The sequence below is a fragment of the Helicoverpa armigera genome, chromosome 10, assembly GCF_030705265.1.
Source record: "Helicoverpa armigera isolate CAAS_96S chromosome 10, ASM3070526v1, whole genome shotgun sequence".
Lineage (NCBI taxonomy): Eukaryota > Metazoa > Arthropoda > Insecta > Lepidoptera > Noctuidae > Helicoverpa > Helicoverpa armigera.
Window position 1 is genome coordinate 1,867,368 of NC_087129.1, and position 22,768 is coordinate 1,890,135.

General features: G+C 34.2%; 1 protein-coding gene across 2 annotated transcripts; it reads right to left on the minus strand.

The window, feature by feature from the left end:
* Positions 1 to 12,544: 12,544 nt before the first annotated feature.
* Positions 12,545 to 19,987, minus strand: LOC110381707 (uncharacterized). Of its 2 annotated transcripts, none has more exons than XM_049840967.2 (11): positions 19,634 to 19,987; positions 19,188 to 19,361; positions 18,723 to 18,884; positions 18,117 to 18,279; positions 17,545 to 17,666; positions 16,445 to 16,680; positions 15,834 to 15,994; positions 15,279 to 15,414; positions 14,037 to 14,314; positions 13,327 to 13,454; positions 12,545 to 12,920 (listed from the first exon to the last, which is right to left on the minus strand). In XM_049840967.2, the coding sequence occupies exons 2-11, from the start codon at positions 19,309 to 19,311 to the stop codon at positions 12,805 to 12,807; spliced, it is 1,626 nt and encodes a 541-aa protein (XP_049696924.2). In that variant the 5' UTR covers positions 19,312 to 19,361; positions 19,634 to 19,987; the 3' UTR covers positions 12,545 to 12,804. The 2 variants fall into 2 exon arrangements, with proteins under 2 accessions (XP_049696924.2, XP_049696925.2); XM_049840968.2 differs by lacking the exon at positions 19,634 to 19,987 and adding an exon at positions 19,460 to 19,523.
* Between the last annotated feature and the right edge of the window lie 2,781 nt (positions 19,988 to 22,768).

The following is a 22,768-nucleotide window of genomic DNA, read 5'->3' on the forward strand; positions in this document are numbered from 1 at the left end:
TACAAGTTAAAGACTTTGAAGTGCATACTGACTGTTTGGCCTACAAACACAGTTTATCGAATATAGATACCCCATACTTCAAGAATCGAATCAAATTATCCTGCAAAAATCTAACTTAAACATCCCCAAAAAGATTTCTACATAATTAAAAATCGAATACGCAAACAGAAAAACATTCATTAATTCAAATCGGCTTAAGCCATTCCGGAATCTCATCAAAACATCATTAATTTTTTTTCAGGCAACATCTACAAACCAATCTTGCTCTCGAAAACGGGGAAGCGAACCTGTAATCTTTCAATTACAAATTCAAGTTCCATCCTTTCCAATTAACTTTTATATTGATCTGGGAATACCGTTTGCGATCACTTTTATCGGTGCTGCCAATTTAATAAAAATGTCAAGTGGACCAGCTATCGTGATGGTATAGCAATACCTGTGAATTCGTTTACAATGCTGAATGTAGGTCGTTTTTGGCTTACTTCTGCGTATAAAATATTGCTTTTATTAGAAGTTCGTATTTTTGAGCTAATTGATTTTGTAAAGCAGTCAGAGATCGGTTCTTATGTTTTTAAGCTTTATGTAACTTAGGAGATTTCAAAATAATTTACGTACAAAGAAAATGTAACGTAATTGCAAAACAGAAGTTTTTTCAGATTTTTTCTCTATTTTCCATCAAATCCATGGGTCTTCTTGACTAGCAGCTTGAGTAGTAACACCTTTTGCAAATATCATAGCAACCACACGAAAAGAAACATCTTTTGGGCCTATTAGGAACTTATAAGAAAAATAAATATTTACTTAATAATTTATTTCACTAAATAAAACAAGCCAAACATTTAACCAGAAATAAACCAGTAAACCATTGGTAAATTTGGCGTTAAAATTTTTCAGCGCCGGTGCTCCACAATAGTTGCAGTAGTGGACACAATTTGCTAAAAGTGTAATTTGTTGCAACGCAGCACACGGCATCAGTGCTAGGTTACTGCACACGACACGGATGTTAAAGATTTTGTGCTGTAGAATAGAAGTGGCTTTGTGAAATTTAGTATGTGTTAACCTTTCTAGGGGAGGTAGTTCTTCTTTTGTTAGATGGGTACAATGTAGGCATTTAGGTTAACATTATTTTTTGAAGGATCAAAATTAAATAAAAAAAATCGTGTAAATCTCGATATTGGTAATTATTGAGTATTAGGATTTTCTTCAATGGTAAGTATAGAGGTAGGTACCCACTAATAATCTTCAAGATACCATGTAATATCATTTACAGTTTCACTAAAGTAAACTAAATAAATACTTGTAGAGGAATATATTAATACAAAATTATTCATTATTTCAACTATGTGGATAACTTAAGTTACATAAAATCTCAACGAAAAATTAATTATCGGCTACAAACACTGACCAAACATTTTCCCTACAAAGAGTGAATTCATCCATCTTTTACTGCAGATCTGTTTATCTGGAAAACGCGTTGCTAATGAAAAACAGGTTCAGTGTGAAATATAGTGCATTTCCTCAATTAGTAGATTGGAATTCGCTGTAAACAACACTATGTATCATGCTTATAGATGCCGTTTCAATATGCACTGCTTTGGCTTGGATAAAGCCGGGCTATGTGTTCTGTATCTATGTGTTTCGATAGTTTCAATATTGCAAACGGAATTCAGATTGTGGAAAAAAATATTAAGAATGCTTTGTAAATTAATTCAAATTGTTATTAGAATTTTATTTATTTCATTTCCTATATATGTATTACTGTAAGTACTTAATTTTGTATAACTGAAGAGTTTGCTTGAAGGCCTCAAGCTTAGGAACTAATGGATGGACTTAAAAAATATGCTGTAGCGATAGCTTCGACAGATTCAAAGTTTATTAAACAAACGTTGATTAATAAAAAAATAACACAGTAAATCCTTTTTATTTAACTGCCTTTCGCGATATACGCTTCCAATTCAGAACTTTATTTCTAACACCCTATTAAACAAATTAAAAAACCAGGTCAACACAAGGTACATCCATAAAAACTAACTCTCCAACGGCCGGCCAAGAAAAATGAGGCGAAGCTGGTACAACAGGAGTCACTATTTCTAACACCGCTGCTTTTACCATAATGGATGCCCGTAGCCATTATTCCACGGTCGTGTTTCAGCGTTAAGGTATACTGGCATTTTTTCAAATTAGTCTTCTTTCCATATGAGATAAGAATGTTATTTATGAAGTCCTTAATTACGTTTGAGTTATTGCTGGGTCACGTTTTGTTTGATTCGTTGGCTAACGAGCATTGCTTAGAAGTGTTAGCAATCATTCATTAGCAGTTATAGTTCTTTGTTTGTCTAATATATGATGTCTAACGGGAATTATGCATATTTTGTTGCTAGAATCGTCATAGTTGTTGTAAAAGTGATACTACAGTAATTTTTGGCCCAGTCATTTTGTTAATTGAGAATTCGTTGACCTCCATTTTTTTAACGTTTGTCAAAATGTTACAGATTTTTCACTACAGTTTAAAATAGGTTGAAAAATCAATGTCAATCGAAAAATCTATTTATAGTACTAATTTGAAAATAGAACCCTACATGTATCCAACCCTGATTGGTTTTCACAATATTACGATCAAAGAAAAAAAAACTAAAATAACCTTTTTTTGCAGTGAAAACATTGACTTAATATCACAAAGACTTGTTACGCAGGACACAAAGTCAGAGCTCCCAATAAAAATCATCCGGCGAACCCGCGTTTACGGATTATTTTATTTTAAAGCTACCCTTAAACCTTTTAACAGTCGTCAATTTTAACGGTCCCCGTTTCATTTTAACGAGTAAAGCCGATGTCCGTCAGTAGCTTGTTACTGAACTTTGACAAAATCAACTAGGGTATAAAATGTTACGGTTTTTATAGGGTAACAAGGGTGACAGGTGGCCACCTTTAGCTTAAAGCGGGTATTACGGGGGTTATGGGAGTATAATGAGGCATTTTGTATTTTTTATGTGACATCAAGTTGATTGTTTTGCTCATTATCGACGAAGATGCAATCTTATACTAGCTGGAATTAATAATCTCGCAATCGGTCTTAGGATATTTAAATGACGTTTGAGCGCAATGTCAATACCTACCATTAAATAAGAACTAGCTATTTCCCAAGCATTCTGAGAAAACAACTTCCTGCACCTGAATATGAAGTTCAGTATGTCCTTCCTAAGGCTCTATAAAATCGTTTCAATTGTTTTGTTGTAAAAGAACGATAGACACAAAAATCACTTTTTCATTTTTAATATTAGCAAAGATAGACAAATTTTTATTTTGACCTATCGATAATTTATTATTTACTAAACACTGTTTGAAACGGTGCATCTTTCCAAAGATGCACACTATCGTAAATTCCACAACCAATATGCATAAGAGAAGTTTACTAGAACATTAAGTAGTTAATTTAAATAGTAACAAAGGTATTGGGTCGTTTATCCGTTCACGAATGTGGGCCATCGATTCACATTCACTCTCAATCAGTCTGAAAGGCGGAATCTAATTAAACTCTTATACAGAGTACGTGAAACAGTGGGTGAATAGATAAGAGGAGATAGAAAAAAAAATATTTATATTTATATTCAAAGTAAACCTAATTGAATTTTAATTAATTCTAAAAGAAAGGTTGTCATGTTCATCATCTGCCAAGCCTTTTCCCAACTATGTTGGGATTCCAGTCTCATCGGATGCAACTGAGTACCAGTTTTACATAGAGCGACTGCCTATCTGACCTCCACAGTAGTCCACAGCCCTGTTCTCTGGCATCCTAATACTGTTTTGCAAGAACTGTTGTCAGACTTTCTAACTTCTAAGAGAAGTATTGATAGTGAACCTTCTTCATTGTTACACTGATTATTTTTACCCTACACTCTCTAATTAGCTTTGAAACATGAAAACAAAATACTTGTAGTACTGCAGTGGTGGGCTTAGCATTATTCGTATGCGCTAGCTTAGGTAGTAAATTAAAGACAAAAACAACTAGCTTTTCCGTTTCTTTAAAATTAGGTTTGATTTTATCTTAGACTGTATTTAGAGTATGTAGATTCTTCCACGTTTAATGCTGCTACAAGCGTATTAGTACCTAAGTTTATTTTTAGAATAAAATAGAATGACCGATAAACTTAGGCCTTATAAAATGTAATGTGACAGTTCATAGTAAACAGCTGTTTTAAGTAAACTGACGCTTATGATGTCGGTGCACACGGCCCTAATTATTATGACATTTTGTCTTTAAAGATTCGTAGAAAATATCTCATAAAAAATCATAACATAGTTATAACTTTATTAAAAACTCAACAACTTTTACCTACTTCAAGAAAAACGATCATACACTACACAGAACTTTTAAAGCACGACCTCAAAACGTTTGGAATACGACTATACCTCTACCTCATATGCTACGTTCACGAAACGACGCCTGAATGGCCACATTTCAAACGTTCTAATTCTGAAATGATTTTGCCCAGACATTCTGTGTAAGGAACTCGCTCTAACTGAACGTGGACGGAACACCTGAGGGTATGTATGTACGTACTATTGAAGCTTGCTTGAATGTCATGTGAACTGCGCCTAACAAAGGTTTGAGAGAACACCTTTATAGGCGCATTTGACCAAGAGCCTACCTTGCTATTTCACGCTGTAAGATAAAGTAAGAATAGATAATTAAATTGCCATAATATTTGCTGTAAGTAGTGAAAATGTGTTTTTTTTTTCTGACAGAATAATGCATTATATGCCAGTTTTCAGCCTGCTCATATTTTCTTTCGTGCAGATTCATAAACTGAAGACGCTAAGACTACTGAAACGATTTAAACGTTTGGTCGCTTAGTTTTTATCCTAGTGAGGGAAGTTCTCATAAAACGCAGATGGAACCATAGAAAACAATGAATACTGAATATACAAAATTATGTAGAAAATGTACAGCAACCATTACGTTAACTTTGACAGCAACGTAACAGCTGATCGGTCATTAACCGCCCATTGGGCCTTCGCGTGACTCCAGCCCCGTTGCATGCTATTTAACACGGAAAAATTTGCTTTCAGTCCATTTTCGAATAAAGCAACCTGTCTAAAATAGATTAAATTACTGCTTAAAAGTTTGATGAAACAGTTTCTTTTAGGATATAATAATATTTTGCGTTAGAGGCGAAATGTAGGTCAAAAATTAATCACTGCAGACTTCATAATTCCTGTATTTATTCTACAAAAACCTGATGTAGATTTTAAACTTAGATTCGTTGTTTCAAAATTGCAGAGACACCCATTTAACCATACCAAAACTTATTCTTTAAAAGTTGTCCCATATGCATTCACGAACCAGAATAGACCATTGAAGCATTTACAAATAAAACTGCGAACTAAAAACTATTTTCAGGAATATCCTAAAAGCTGTACAATTCAGCTTTTGAAAACAAGCCAGGAAAAGAAACCTTACGCATTTGCCAAAATTTAATTAAAAATATATCTTTTGTTGGCTCGATTTTACAGTGTGTATTTGCACTGGATATGTAGAACATACCTAAATAAAAAACTTTTTCTAATCCAAAACTATTCTTCGAAGTAAATGGATTACCTACTATGGTTTCGATTTTCGATTCCCGGAACCTGACAGACAACATTACTGAAGCAACTAAATACGATATACATATAAACTGCAAACTGCACTGCAAGGAAAATAAATCAGTATAATAATCAAACATCTGACCAGAACGTAACAATCAAGTACCTACCATACTAGAGGTATAATCTTAAATCGAGCACTTCATACTATTAAATCGATATTCCCCAAAAAATAAAACCAAAACAAACCATACCCCAAAATAATATAACACGCATAACCAACGTACATTATTCATCCTCCCAAAACCAAAACACAATCGATTTGATTCGATATTAATGCAAAATTGAAACCGGCTGTTTCGTCCTTCGGATAGCCAATGCTTTGAAAACAGCGCTTTCTGAATGCAAATGGCAAGATCGAACGTAGTCAATTTGGTGTTCAGTCGCGTTATTGTTGATGAGTTGGGCGCTCGGGATTTCTATGGTGGCTATGAATGGTGGTGGCTAATAAATTGTGTAGTGGAATGATTTGGCTGTATTTATGCTGAATTGTGAATGCAGAAATAGCAGCTTTAAAGTACCTTTCTATCAACTCACTATTCAAACTGAAGTTGATTATTCTTATCATATCTTAATGTTCTGTGCATTTTAAATTTACCTATACTGAACAGGTCAGATAGTCAGTCAAAGAGGTTAACACATTGAGATTTGGTATGTCTTTCTTTGTAAAAATATATTTAACAATCGCTTCTATTTTGACTGGCCAAGAAAAATCTAATTCATAATATTTTAAATAAAAATAAAAAAAACAATATTTCAAGTCTTATTTACTTTTACCGTAGTAACTATTATATAATCTGTGCTTTTACCTGAAACGTATTATTGTCCAATCACATTTTCATTAACAGGAACCTAATTTGACTTTACTAAGCAATATTTATTCATTCGCTTACTATTTCAATTATACGTCCCAACGGCATTAGTACAAGACATTGCACTTAAAATGTATTTAAATTGATCCTTTAATTGTGTTTCCTTGTTCAGGGAACTCATGAATAATGGTCATTATATTCTTTAGTGGAATCATTAATTGTTAGATTGATATTTAAGGGAGTGTGGAAAACATTTGATGAAGGAATAATATAGGCTTGTTTTGGATGGCTTTGTGTGATATGGTATAAAGAATCCGTACAGCGGAAGGTTCAAATGAAACGTTCAAATGAGTTTAAGATATTGTTTTTTTTTTTTCATAAAATTCCATTACTTTCTTCAATTTTAATATTAATTTTAAGCGAACTAAAGTGTAGGCAAACAACACTGTTATACAAGAAAAAGTATCCAAAAATGTATATTGAATATTGGTACGAAAAGTTAAAAAAAAAACCCTTTTAAGACATGCCTAGATAACAACATTGTAAGTGAAAAACCCTGTTCGATACCCACATTCCAGCAAAACGTCCTAGAACACTCGAATTACAAATTTTCGGCTCCAAAAATAAGTGTCTTGAGTAATTGAAGGCAAAATTCTATTCCGTGTCCGTACAAAGTGTAAGGTGAGGTCCACGAAGTAAGGAAAATGGAGCAGAGATGCCATAATACTGGTAGGTCAGGCGCCTTCTTCTAGGTCAAATCTGTACGGTGGGCATGACCGAGACGATCAGTCACGAGTAAATAACGAGGAATTTGGTTTCTTTGAGACATCTGTCAAAGATTTTTGGTATTACAAAAATTGGTCGGGCCCAAAGAAGACGTACACAGTAACGTTCCTCGTCCCCCGCTCACCCGCATTTTGCCGCGCTACTTTCTTAAGCCATTTTCAGTTATAGCACCTCCGCTAATCATTTTATTCTCCATGATGGGATCTCACTGTCTGCCAAACGGCCCGTTTAGATTCTTAACACGCGTCCAGTAATGTTCAAAGACGGGTTATTTGTACTTTCTATCGATTTTGTTGCCTCTACTCTACTTTCAACTTCTGTTGGTACAATCGTTGTAATCAAGTTTTCGACGGTATCCTTACAATGATCTTTTGTTCCTAAAGGTTCTTTTTGGATGTTCTTAGAAACCTTATTTTGGATATTATCCTTTTTTGGAATTTCTTTTTGTTTAAGTTTTGGATCTTTGTGTAAAATTAGTTAGGTAATTTTTTCGAAAATGTTTGAGTAAGTATTTCCATTTCTTATTTTGTGTTTACTCGGGTGGTGTTTACATGGGTCAGTATGACTGCTCACTGAAGCACTCATATAGCTATTTGATTTCTCCGTGACAACTTGAACTTGAACTGTGTCAGGATAGAGTAGTATTCCTTAACTAAACATTATTAAACATACATTAGGGAACTATAACTCAAGACCAATAAAACATGGTAGGTATACCTCCCCACAAATTTGGACGCCCAAGAAACAAGTCTAAAGACCGAGAACTAAATCTTTTATTTTTCCTTGTACATATAAATCTTTTAGATCGGTTCGTTGCACAGATTACACTAAAATCCCCTCTTAGCAGATGCAAGGCGGATAACTGGTGCCCATGTTTAGAGCTGTTTGTAAGGAGTGCTGTTTTATCTTAAATTGTTATAAGATTATGTTGCAATAAGTTGTCAGTCTATCATTCGTAAATAAATAAGAACTTCTTTGATGAGCTGATTAAAGCTAGTGGTTATAACTCTTGCTTCTTAAGTGTGGCTTCAATTCCAGAAATGAAAAATGAGATTAAAACATTAGTATTAATATTTAATCACTTGTTTTTTGACTGAAAATCCTTTAGATCTTTCAATTTTAAATGTTAATAAAAAAAAGAACTATAGAGCAAGTAAAAATGTTATTGTGTTATATATGGTATGTGGTCTTATTAAAAATATATTTTTTAACTTATATGTCACTGTATATTTACGTACGTACAATCAGATACAATGAAACGTCTTTCCAGATACTAAAGAGCCTGATATTTGTTTTTTATTTATATTCATGCTTGATAATTTCACCTCAAAAATAGTGAGAACTACTTGAAAAGCCCTGAAATGTTTTATCAAATTATTAAATATCATTGTTTTCATGATACCGCTCATTCAAACTGGTAGGCCATTAAAACAGTAAAACTTTCACGAATTCACGAAACGTAATTTCTATTAGAAATTAGAAGGCAGATGCTATCAAATGAAATTGAAGAGTCCCATTATATTAAATGTCTTCGATAGCATTCAGGACAAAGTAATTGTAGGATCACAATCACTTAGTTTATTTCAAGGACAACTCAAACTAATAAAATTAAGAGGTTTTTATGATGCACTAGCTATTTGCTGCGAGTTGGCTTCTTCTTTATAAAACTCGCTTTTTTCTTAAATACTGTCTCAACATATTCCTTGGTTGAACTTCAAAAAAACTTTGTTTGTGCGCGATGATCTCACGTTCGGCTTAACCGATTTTTGTGCGGTTTTCAACGTAGTATTTGTCACACTTTGGAGAAGGTTTCAATGGTCGGTTTAATTTTTTCATCATAGAAAATGTAAATGGGCAAACTATAAGCATTATCAAATCCATAAACAACACATAGAAGAAATATATAAAACAATTTACCAAAGTAACATGCCCTCCTAATTTCTGAAACTCATCCACCAAACCCTGTTAAACACAAAATCATAATACCAAAGCTTCAAGCCTCTATACATTTAGTATCAAAATATTTGTTGAGCTACAGATATACGATTACACAGACGGTAAACTCGACAAGAGCGAGGTCTGATCCCAGTGCACTACATTTACTGTGATACTCTTGAAGTAGTCGCTACAGTAGGATTACGTTCCTCACAGAGTACGCGTCTTTTTACTGATGGCTTGTAGTTTTAGTGTGCTTTAAAGTAGCCTTTAAGTGGTCTCTTAATATTGTTGCTGTTTTAATTTTGTTGTAAATTAAAAGGAAGTGGTATGTTATAAAGATTATTTAGGGCGCTATTTTTGAGTAATTTTAAAAACCAATAAGTACACTGACTAGTCTTATTTTCTTCTTATCAAGTGGGCTGCAGGTTTAATCGCCTATCAAGCTCAATTTTCTCAAATCTGCCTGACGGCCTATGACGTGGAATTGTAACATTGACTGCTACTGAGGAGCATTCGGGAACGCCAGCTATGCTTAAGTGTAACACCGCCAAATTCGAGCCTCCAAGCCGCTTTGTTAAAGCCACCAAGCAATTTCGGCCCGTTCCCGAGAATCGAACCCGAGACACAGCAGTCGCGCTATGTAACAATTAGACCAACAAATTAGAAAACTCATTATAAATAATAACTAACTACAGAACATTTCAACCAAAATCACCAGCCAACATTCTTGAATGGAACTCGTTAATGTTCCACGTACGTATAGTGCTCGTAACAGAATCGATGTTAGTACGATTAAATCGAATGAAACCGATTCCGATTGCAATCGATCATGAATGATTTAGATGCAGGACCTTGTTGTGTGTACCTCCTGATGTCGATTTTGAAATTGAACGATCTGCATTTACTGAATTCCAAAATAATTAGGCTTTCTGTCGCATATTGAGTCTTATTATGTGCTAATTAAGGATTTACCTACTTGGTCAAAATAATTGGTTCGTCTTTTTTTTTTGTTTTTGTCTTTTTACCTTAAAGCAACTTCAGGTTTTGTAATAACATGATTGGCTGTTTATTATGGGAAAAATCATCATTATAGAACCAAAAAGACCAAATACCTAATTTTTTATTTTTATCATATCCCTAATATCAGTTACAACTCAATAAAAATATTATTCATCTTACCCACAAGTCTTATTGTTTCCTGCACATTTCCTCAGTATATTTTAAGGAAAGCTATAATTCTCTCCCCCACTTTATTATAATGAAGGATGCATGCTTTCTTAGAGGATAAAGTTTTTGAAAATCGTGAAATATTGCAACATTTATTACGATTTTTATAGTTTTGTATGCAATAAATAAGGGGAAATGCAATTCGGTTGACATGTTTAATTTATCCTATGGATATTGGTTTTTATTTCACGAAGATGGGGCTTAGATTTATTCCAGTTTATGTTTATCAAATTCGTTGTTATGTTTTTGTTTCTTTCTTTAAGAAGGGATCTTAAATGGATCCATATTCAGTGTACTATAACTAACATACGAGTTTACAGTAAATAAGAAATTAATAACTATCAAAATGGAAACTTGAAAGTCCAAACTTCTATCCCAATAAATATTTATAACTCATATCAAAAACGATCTAAATAATTCCTTGAAGTTCAGCATAAATAACAGAAATAAAAATAAACAACGGAATATCAAAAGAAAAACAGGCTCATTTACAAGCACAATTTAAAATCAAGAATATTCATATCTCCGGTTGACATAAAACATAGACAGATAAACGTAAAGGGTCGTTTATAAGCACACAAAATATTTTTCTAACATTCGCCACAATGTAGTTAACGAGGCAAGAAAATTTTACGGCTTGGGGGCACTTCGGACAAACAAACGATCTAATTATTGTCTTGTTTCCCTAACAACGCCGTTTTCTTTTGGATGTAAAAAGTGGGTAATAGCCATATCTCTTTCTGTACTTGACATTTTAGGGTGTATAATTATAAATACCTATATTTTTTTATGTTCCAACAATTTTTTAAATATATATTTTTTACATACGTTGATTTCTTACTTCTTACTGAAAAGGTTTTGGCTCATTAATCTTCATTTATTAACTTTGCATTATAAGTTTTTTTATCATTATCGTTGACTACTTGGTGTTGGTAAATAGGTTTTTATGGGACCAACTTTACATGAAAAGTGTAATAAAGAATTCCCTAAATAAGTTACAAAACATCCCTTCTACTAAAATTTAATTTGTTTACAGAAGTATTCATGCTTCATAAAAATGAACCCGACTAATAAAAAAACGCAAAAATAAAATAGGCATTGACTTCCTGGAAGCAATACCGGCAATTCACTGAAAAGAAAAAAAGTACGAAAAGATAAATTTTTCCTTTTGCATTTTTGTTTCGCGCTAGACCCTCGCTTTCTTTTGTTCCAAGTGATTTATGTACTACTGGTAACATTACAAAACATTTAACATACAAAGAAAGTAAATAAAAAATTGTAATAGAAAAGCGTGAGGTGTTTTTTTGATTATTAAGCAAAGGTATGTGTTATGCGTATTATTATCCTATTTGACTATACATATCCGATGCTAATGTTTATTATATCCCGTGGTTTCGCCCTCATCCTGGACCAATTTCTGCCCGAACCTGAATAAATTATAGCCCATGTTCCTTAAGAATAGTGTAGCTTTCCGACAGTGAAAGAATTTTTCAAATCGGTTCAATAGTTTCGGAGCCTTTAGGGTACAAACAAACAAAAAAAGTTTCCTATTTATTATATTAGCAAAAAAATATTGTGATGGCAGTTCATTTTTAGGGCTGTGATATCTTATGCCCATTCATAAAAAATAAAGACTTACAAAAGTCCATATATTATTTTCTAAAGAATCATTACTGTACCTTTAGAGTGACCACAAAAAAATAACATATTTTCTGTAGATGACTGTTGATAAAAAGTGACTATCTATAAGAAAATTGCAAGCGACGCCGCATGACAAGGCGTTAACGCTATTATTATTCATGAAACACAAATTGGAGGCGAGTACCAAATGACCGGACTTTCCTAGGGATTAGTTATCGGAATTCCATAATTTCACTCTGTAATTAGATTTTGTAAGTAAGCGTCAATGTTTTAATAACTAGTTTGTTCTTGACACTTTGATGAATTTAATATTTATAGTGTTTATTTAGTATAGTAGTTATTACATTTTTAACTTAAAGGGTCCTACTGTAAGTACATAAAACCAGTTAATCTTTATTACAATAAAACAGTTCTGAACTCTATTTTTTAACAAGTTAATTATTCTATAATTGAAGATTGTGTTGATAGTTTTTAAGCGACATTATTAAACAGCTGTAAATAAGTGAATATAAGGTAAGTTTTACTTTTTATTTCCCTTAGGCAAGTTACACGGCAATCTTGAGATTCATATAAAAACGCATTTCCAAGCTCCTCAAAATAATGGTTCGGAGAATGGCCGCGAGATGGCGCTAAGTGTTACATTACCAAGCAACCAAGACATACAAATGCAAAAAAATCACAGGCTTATTTTAAGTGGAGAAGAGCCTCATTATAGAAAACTATTTCTTTCTTAAAAATAAAAGGCTAGAATAGTTTAATTTCTTGGAGAATTAATTTTTACTTTATTTTTCAATTGGATGCGTAAAATCTTCCATTTTATTCCTAAGGGTTTATCTGCCGGTAAGTAATACGCAGCCACAGCAATACCAACTGAAAAGACATACAAGAATCAATTATAACAACACATTTTGAAATGAAAAAGTATAAACAAAAAAGAAAACTGCGATATTGAAATCTAATACATTATAAAATAACGTCGTGTTAGTTACACAACCTATAAGTTGCAATGTGTACGTAATCGAAAATTGTAAGTGATCTATTTCGTTTACTCATACTCACATTTTTGACTAGAATATAACATATCATACGATAATTTTATTTTAATTTACAGTTCCTTGACAAGTGACAAGTACAAGAGCAAACGGGTGGGTATTTTGCTTTGCTACAAAGTCGCTAGATCCACACGTTTTTTGAAATTCATGTAACCTGCGTATGTGCCTCAACATACGCAAGCTACTTCCACCGTGTAGATGCACCCTTATATTATAATACTTACCAAACAAATAAGCAGTGAAAGCATAGAAGGTCATGGCACAGTTGGTCATGAGGAACACACCGAGGAAGTTGACACCAGCTAAACCACTGATACGAGCCACCATCACACCTAAACATGATGCCATGCTCCTAGAAATGAAGATAGAGATGATAAGGCACAAGTTCAATAACAACTTACTATTTATTTTGAAAATTGAATGTGAAAATGAATAGTAACAAAGTTTTAAGAAAACTGACTTTCATGATGTCGGTGAATTTAGTTTTTAACAAAATTACAATCTAAAATCGTTTATTCAAACTTGGCTGTTTCAAAACAGCGCATTTGAATGTCAGAAATTTACAAAAGACGGCCACCAAAACGCCACCCTTTGTGTTTTTGGTGGGAAGAAGAAGTGGCGCAACAAACTCTCCGGCAATATATAAGCGTCTGTTTTTCCTAAAACAAGTGATTATATTGTAAATTAAACATGAAAATTCATAGTTCATTCGACTCCATTAAGAAAAACTACTACATACAACTGGGAAATGTTGTCTATAACCAACTCTAGCTTTATACTTTTCTATTCCGAATCCAGTCATTTTACTCTTACATAAGCCGAGATTGAACCATTTTCTAAAATATGGTATCAAAATAAAGTTTTTGATATATAACGGATAACTATTGATTACACTACCGGCAAAATGACTTATAAAATAAAAATAGGAACTCACCTATAAGAAGTAGAAAACAACTCCACATAATACGCGAACAATACTCCCATACATAAGTTCGTCATCATCATTCCGACATACAGAATCAAACTTCCTATATGATTCGTATTAAAAACTGCTCCCAGACAGGACAAGGCAGTTATAAGGAGAAAGCCAATCATTATTGCTTTCTTTCTTGAAGCTAATTTTGATACGGCCAGTGTGATACCAGCAAAAACTATTCCGTGGGCAATGCCTGATAGTAATGTTCCAGATTGAATTGAAGATGAACAGGCAACCTGTAAAGATAAAGGAAAAGAGAAATAGACTCATAATATATTTAGAAACCATGTCTGACAAATACTATAAAAACCGCGACAAATTGGTAGTCAAACACAGCAGTCAGTGTAGGTCAAACTGAGAACCTCCTTTTTAGGGTTCCGTAGCCAAAATGGCAAAAACGGAACCCTTATAGTTTCGTCATGTCCGTCTGTCCGTCTGTCCGTCTGTCCGTCTGTCACAGCCGATTTACTCGGAAACTATAAGTACTACAGTGATGAAATTTGATGGGAATATGTGTTGTATGAACCGCTACAAAAATATGACACTAAATAGTAAAAAAAAGAATTGGGGGTGGGGCCCCCCATACATGTAACTGAGGGATGAAATTTTTTTTTTCGATGTACATACCCGTGTGTCTTTTAAAATGATATAAAGTTTTCTAAAAAACATTTTTCTTAAAGTGAACGGTTTTTGAGATATCAGCTCTCAAAGTCGTAAAAAGTATGTCCCCCCCCCTCTATTTTTATAACTACGGGGTATAAAATTCTAAAAAAAATAGAGGTGATGCATGCTAATTAACTCTTTCAACGATTTTTGGTTTGATCAAAGTATCTCTTATAGTTTTTGAGATAGGTTGATTTAACTGTAATTTACGGAACCCTTCGTGCACGAGTCCGACTCGCACTTGGCCGGTTTTTGTAATAATCCGTGCAATGTAAATCCTCAATAAGTAGGCCTAGTTCTTGGACTGTCCGCTAGTTTATGAGTAGCTAAAGAGAGTTTGCTAAATAAATTAATGAAAAAGTCAATCACTACATAGCATAAACAAAGTCACTTTCTCTGTCCCTATCCCTATGTATGATTAAATTTTAAACTACACAACGGAATTGGAGGAAGGTGTATTTGTATAATTTAGTATATTTAGTATCAACATTGCACCCGTGCAAAGCTAGTTTAATTACAGGTAAATATTGGTCTTACTTCTTCATGGGTAGAATTCTTTACTTTTGCTGTCCCCATAATGATGTTGCACAAGCTTCCAGAGACGGCTTCTGAACTGACTCCCTTCGTAAAAGCCTCAACAATATGTGGCATCCACATCACCAAGCTATTGTTACTGTAAAAATATTCATCAAGTTAAAGCCATAAAATATAATAAAAATATGTAGCAATTTATTATAACGACCCAATGGAGAAAACTTTAATTTATTATTATAACAGAGCTGGTTTTTTATAAGATAAAAATTGCATGAACCCAATTTAACTACAAGAGACTTGTTTTAATGAAAACATGTGTGTTACATTGTCGCTGTCATTGGAACATATTTGGCAGCCGTTAAGGGTAGTCCGAAGCAAGACTGACAAACAGTCTTACCTAGGGGTGGGTAGCCCGGGTAACTGGGTTGAGGAGGTCGGATAGTCGCTCCTTATAAAACTGGTATTCAGCAGCATTCGGTTAGACTGGTAGCTGACCCCAACATAGTTAGGAAAAGGCTAGGCAGATGATAATGCTGCTAAAAGTGAGGGCATACTTACATGGTATAAATGACATTTGTCAAGAAGAATAATTGTAATGTTCTCCAAAGTAAAGGCGGTTTAAATAGTGGAAACGTTTGTTGCCGGAAAGATATTAATAAGTTCGTGTTGTCATCCACTAGTTTGACGTTTGCCTCATTCTTTAATATCACTCTACGTACCTGAAAAAACAAACATAGCTAGTTATTTATTTAGACTTTTTAATACTGCTCGACTTTTGAATACATATCCAGAAAAAAAAACCGTTTACAGTATACTGCCTGTGGGTACAGTGGGTGCTACTAGCGTATAGTGTCATTTGATGATTTCCTATCTCTAAAGAATTTAAAGATAGGTACATGAAGTTTTATTTTTCAAATTATTTGAATGCATCTGTAAGTACACGCATTTATGTATTGACACTTGACACGCAAACTTGTTGCGTATAATATAGTTATATAGTATGAACCAAACTTCATATGAATTGCTGCATAAAATCACTTCTAAGTATCATTCAGTTCTGAGATAGATGGTAGTTGATAGATGCAGTTTGCATGGCCACCTACGCTCGGAAGTTAGTTGCAAGCTGCTTATAAGTTTGGCTATACCTATATAACACAAAATATACCTACCGGGTACTCAGATCCTTTGCCTCCGTTCCTAAACCACATTTTTTGAAGATATACCAAAGCTTCACTCTCCCGACCAGCATTGATAAGAAAATTAGGACTTTCGTAGAAGAAATGCAGTAGAAAGGCGCTGATGCCAAGTGGTGATGCCATAATTAGGGTTAAAAGCCGCCAGGGTGTGAACAAGATGAGGCCCAGATTACTTGAGAAGGTTTGCTGAAGAATGAAGTAGCCAGGTACTGAAAAAAAGAAATATTGGATTTATATTTGTGGTAAATAAAAAAAAAAATCTGGATAAAAATAGGTGAATCAACAAAATAGTTCATTGCTCACGTTCACAAAATCCTAAAACAATTATTAAGACACTGAAAAAAAATGGTCGAAAGACCATTTGTACACAGCCAGTGAGCTATTAACAAAAAAAATGAATGTTCAAGGACAAAATTTCTTTTGAGGCAAATGATGGTAATTCTAAAAATTTTCCAATAATGCATTCAAGTTAATAGATAGCGCTATGAACAATTGGCTATTACTGTGTAAAAGTTATGTTACAAATAATAATATCTAGTGTCTGTACGTACGGTAAATTACCTATTATATGGTCACTATATTACGGTAAACGTATGCAACTATTTGACATGATAATAAGATATGAACATGTCAGACGTTACCGAAACGCTAATAAGCATAAATTAAATATTTTACTTGCTTTAATAAGACTTGCAACTGTTTCTTTGTTTCTGAATATTTATATTATAATTCAGATGCAAATTCTTAGTTTCCGTATATAATATTATCTGCAGTTTGAGAAAAACTACATTAAAAAAAAAGCAACCTAAACTAGATTTTATTGAAAACCAATTTCATTTTGAGAGATTTAGGTTATCGTTAGTTTTTTACTAGATACAATTTAAATTGAAAATTCCATGAATTAGAAATTAATGACGTTTACCAGCAAAAAAGTAAAAAAACACTTCTAAATAAAAAAACAATTCAAATGGATAATATGTTTCTAATATAAAGTCGGTCTGAAACTTAATTCTAAGACATTACTAAGGCTCGATAAATGACCAAGAGATAAATAAGTTTCAGTAGGTACTTACCAATATAACATAGTAGGAATAACATCAGCACACTGGTCATTATCAGCATATAGAAACCTCGGACTTTTCTTGAACAGGATTCTCCAAGCAATGTATAGGCCACTGATTGGACTGCACTACAACTGTAAATTAAAAATGATGGCTCTGACATTGAACATCTTTGGCAGTCGTATGGGTAGTTAGAAGCCAGTAAGTCTGACAACCAGTCTTACCAAGGAGTATCGGGTTGCCCGGGTAACTAAGTTGAGTAGGTCAGATAGGCAGTCACATGCTGCCTATTCAACTGAGTTACATACGTAATGATGACACACTAATATATTGACAGAAATAAATGTTTTTTTTCGGGCGTTCGGGTATCTTGTCAAATCAAGACAAGTATTGGTAGTTATGTGCGTGTTCTAAATAAGGCGTAAGTATGAGCACCCGCATTTTAGCGCGCTAATTTCTTAGGAGATTTTGCGTTATGACATTTTTGATAGTCATTTTGTTCGACACCAACATTAATTACCATCAAAACAAAAGAGAAATACACGGTCATTTTACCACGGTCAAATAAAGGAATAAAAACTTACAAGCACGAACTGAAAACCTTGAGGACAGCCAACATGATCCAGTTTGAGGAAAATGCACTTATAAAGGATGACAAAAAACTTCCCCATAAAGCGATCAGCAATGTTTTCTTTCGACCCTTTGTATCAGATATATAGCCCCAAGGTATTGACATAAAAATCGGGCCTGAAATAAAAATTCTGATCATAAGTCAACATTTATTGTAGAATATACTCAGTTACAATATAATAAAGAATAAACATTTTTTTGTTTGTTTGTAGCCTAAAGGCTCCGAAAGTCCTGAACCGATTTGAAAAATTACTTGAATTGATTTGAAAGTTACTCTTTCCAAGTAACATAGGCTATATTTTATCAATCGTGCAGTAGTTTCCACGGGACGTGGGTGAAAGTTATCGGCACGAATCTCGAGCGCTGACCTTCATCTGCGCAGAAGTGATTTATTAGCAAAGAACCAATCCCGAGTGACGGCTATGACGCGATGCGCTGCGGGCCAATCACCGCTTTAGCCCGCCCCCGCTCCTCACTTCATACCACAAAAGGGATCCAATCAATTACTTCTGCGCAGGTGAAGGTTAGCGCTCAAGATTCGTGTCGATGATTATACTCACCAACAAAAGGCATGGACAGCATGATACTCTTCTGCCATAGTTCCAGTTGGAAGTCACAAGAACAGCCTGTGACTACCACTGAGAAACCAAAGATGTCTATACCCATGCCTAGCAGACCTATGCTTAGAGTTGTTAGAAGACCACGGTTGTACCAGCTGTTACCTAAAATATACCACGAAAAGAACTTGATAAATAGATAAAAGTAATTCATTTAAGGAGGCTAGATATCAGGACGTTCTAAATGTTAATTTTACAGCCCCAAAAATGCTACCCTCTATGTGTTGTTGCTGGGAAAAATAAATAATGGAACAAACTCCCCATCATATTCCACCTAGATGTGTCAAACTCATACTCAACTCAAATGCTTGAGTTCTCTCTGAAATCTTTGTGTCTTTGTTAGTGTGATCAACTTAGTTCTTTATGATCTCTGGTAAATTAAAAAATATATCTTATTTCTAGCCATACCTGTTAAATCCAAAGCGTCTTCATATTCGTATACAATTTCCTCATAATTCTCATTTTGGTGTAATTTGTCACTGATCACATTTATTTCTATTTTATTTCCCGTACGCATGCCATTTAGAACCATAATTAGTCTTCAACACCAGTTTTTACGAAGATCGAGAAGATCTTTCACATCTGAAAATTATACAGAATTTTTCGAATACAGAAATTCTGTAACTAGACTTAAAGCTATAACTTTATGCACTCTTATCACAATAATAAAAATAGAGCACCAATTAATTAGAATAAATTCTCAATAAACGACACTTCTACAGCATGCAACAGCACTAGGTAAACTAGATAATTAGTAAGTTGCACTCACAATATTATAATATTTTTAGAGTTCTTTCCTTATTACAATAAATTACCATCAATTGAAGGCATCATTGTTCGTCGACGGGACTTACCTGCAAACGCGTCCGAGAAGAAGGATCATGTACAATCCAAACCAGTGCAGTTAAAAATACGAACAACACTCTTAAATTTAATATGAATCGAAACTAAGTCGAGGATGCCTTTTGAGTATCAGTGACTACAGTGAATAAGCCTTGATATTGATCTTGAATAAGCCTACTGCATGAGGAACCAGTTTTTCAAGTACGAGTATGTGCGTTAGACTCCAGGTCAGACAAGAACTAGTAAAACTTCTCAGAGGTCTGTGCCCTACAGTGAGAATAAAAAAGGCTGTGTTAGTGATACGAAGAACCACAGGTATTTTTTGTAATAGTTAGGTATATACAAGGCGATTATTTAACATGCAAAATTCACTTACCACGTTTTGCCAAATTGATGCCGTGATATCAAGTAAACAAAAGAATACCAGCTAGAGCATTGTTAATTTATTTCAACAAAAACCATTTAAAATGTTACGTGTTAAATATTCTGTTGCATTTGTTTGAAGAAAAACGTGAACATTTAAATAATTTATTTGGTATTTAGCGTACACGTGTAGCACCTAGTTTATTGCAGATTGTGTTAGAAAGAGTAATTGAGTAATATACTATTCTAGGACTGTTAACAAGCAATTTAAAACATAGTTTACAAGCAATGCCAGAATCATTTGATTTTGTTGATTGAAGAAAAGAAAAAATCTCTATGGCTTACTTTAACATGCTTTTCGAAACATGGAGGAATTCGTCATGACAAGGTGCCAGGTGGTCATCCATCAATGGATTGATTATGCCAAGCGTTATTTAATCTTATAGACTTGTTAAAAACTTAAATATCCAATCCAGCTTATAAACTGAAAAAGTGTAAGTTGCTTTTTGAATAAGTTTATTTAATTATAGACAAGAAATAGCCTCAATATCACAGTAGAGCAATCGACAAAGTAATTCCAATTATGGACTAGATTATAGTCCATTAATGTTCTAAATACGTAACATTATCAAGCACTAAGGCTGAGCCTACCACAATTAATTTACCTAGGCCATCCAATCAAGCAACTTAATAAATGTTATCGTTAACTTAGCAAAATCTAATCACAGAGTGAAATTAAGGAATTCCGATAACTAATCCTTAGGAAAGTCCGGTCATTTGGTACACTGTTCCAATTTGTGTTTCATGAATATTAATAAGCCTTACGTTCGAGCACGCGGCGTTGTCTGTTTTTCCTTTTACTTTCATTTTTACATGATATTTTTTCTATCTGTTAAATGTTTTACGGGACGTTTTTGTATCGGTATCACCTTAGTTTAGAATATTTTTATACGATTAACAAACAATTTCAGTTACAATTCAGAGATTTATATCTTTAATTTAATAAACTTTAGATATGAACTAACCAGTTTATGCGCTCTTCAGGTGATGAAATACTTAGATATTGATTGAAGTACATCCACACAGATAAGTTAGTAGTATCCACACAGTAATTTCAGAGAAGATGACATCATCAGGTTTACGAACCAACTACTTACCTACATCTTTTTCGTCATTATTGTAGGAATTAGTATAATGATGATTTTGTTTTATCATTGTTGTCTTCCGAAAATAACAATGAAACCGAATATAGCTGGCTTTTGTGAAGTAATTGCCGAGTTATATTTATTTTATCTTGTCATTAAGTTTTTTTTGATAGTATAAACTCCATGGGTAACGAACTAAAATGAAATAAGAAGTAAACAAAATCATGCAAATTATTTGATAGACGACCTCGGTGGCGCAATGGTCACCATGCCGGACTGCCAAACCTGAGGTTCCGGGCTCTATTCCCGGTTCGGTCGACATTTGTGTGATGAGCATGCTTGTTGGCCGTGGTCTGGGTGTTACAATAGGTATGTAATTATAAATATGTATATGTCATCATCCATCATCCTCCGAGCCTTTTTCCCAAACTATGTTGGGGTCGGCTTCCAGTCTAACCGGATTCAGCTGAGTACCAGTGCTTTACAAGAAGCGACTGCCTATCTGACCTCCTCAACCCAGTTACCCGGGCAACCCGATACCCCTTGGTTAGACTGGTGTCAGACTTACTGGCTTCTGACTACCCGTAACGACTGCCAAGGATGTTCAATGACAGCCGGGACCTACAGTTTAAAGTGCCATCCGAAACACAGTCATTGGTGTCTAAGATATATAACTAAGATTTAGCTACATATAATTTATCAGTTGTGTTAGCACCCATAACACAAGTTAATTCTTAGTATGGGGCTAACCGACCGTGTATGAAAAGATGTCCTGACATTATTATTATTTATTTATTTATTATGAATTGCAAATTGACCATAAATCCCTCTTATGTGAAAAATTTAAATTAGACGCGTCTTTTTACACTAACGGGAAACAGAATCTGTTCCGGACCTTCACATCGCGCCGGCTGAGACACCGCGTCATCGTGCGTCATCACACGCCCCACCTACGCTAGGCCAGCGAACATACGCCGCGGCCGGACCCCGACCACTCTCGCTCACCGACCATTAGTGTGCGCACATACCTATCGGCTATACTCCTTTGTAAATATTACAGTTCTTTATATCGAAAATAGGGGTTTTATTTAGTTGAGACCACCAGCAGCAAACCTGGAGCTTGACACCCCAACAGTGATCCGGCTCGAAGGACCACTGTTGGGGTGTCAGCGTAGGTGGGGCGTGTGATGACGCACGATGACGCGGTGTCTCAGCCGGCGCGATGTGAAGGTCCGGAACAGAATCATACCTACTTTTTATAGTGGGAAATCAAATAATTCCTCCATCGATACATTCCCTTGATCAGGTAATAAAAAAGATTCGCTCTTGCTCGGTATCCTATTGTTCTTCAAACACCCTTAAGGTAAATATTACCCAATTAACTTAGCGTGGAAGTTGATGTCATTCCATTTTACCGCAGAAATGTAATATTCTCTAGCTAAATATCTTAATTACCTCAATTTGGACTCTATGAAGACGACAAAAGACGCCAATGAGGGGTCGTTCAAAGAGCATTAAGCTGCGGTCTTTCTAATAAAATTTGAGTAATTATGTTAAGGTATTACGAAATAATCTCTTCAACAATTTCTTTGAAGGAGTCGTTTGATATTTTTAACCAGTTATTTAGCGAAATTTTCC

Bases quoted from the DNA above. Each gene is read 5' to 3' on its own strand.
- LOC110381707 (XM_049840967.2), bottom strand. From the start codon at position 19,311: ATGGTTCTAAATGGCATGCGTACGGGAAATAAAATAGAAATAAATGTG. The intron at 18,280-18,722 runs GTGAGTATAATC...TTTTTATTTCAG, and splicing joins GCTGTCCATGCCTTTTGTTG to GCCCGATTTTTATGTCAATA. The intron at 14,315-15,278 runs GTAAGACCAATA...TTATCTTTACAG, and splicing joins AGAATTCTACCCATGAAGAA to GTTGCCTGTTCATCTTCAAT.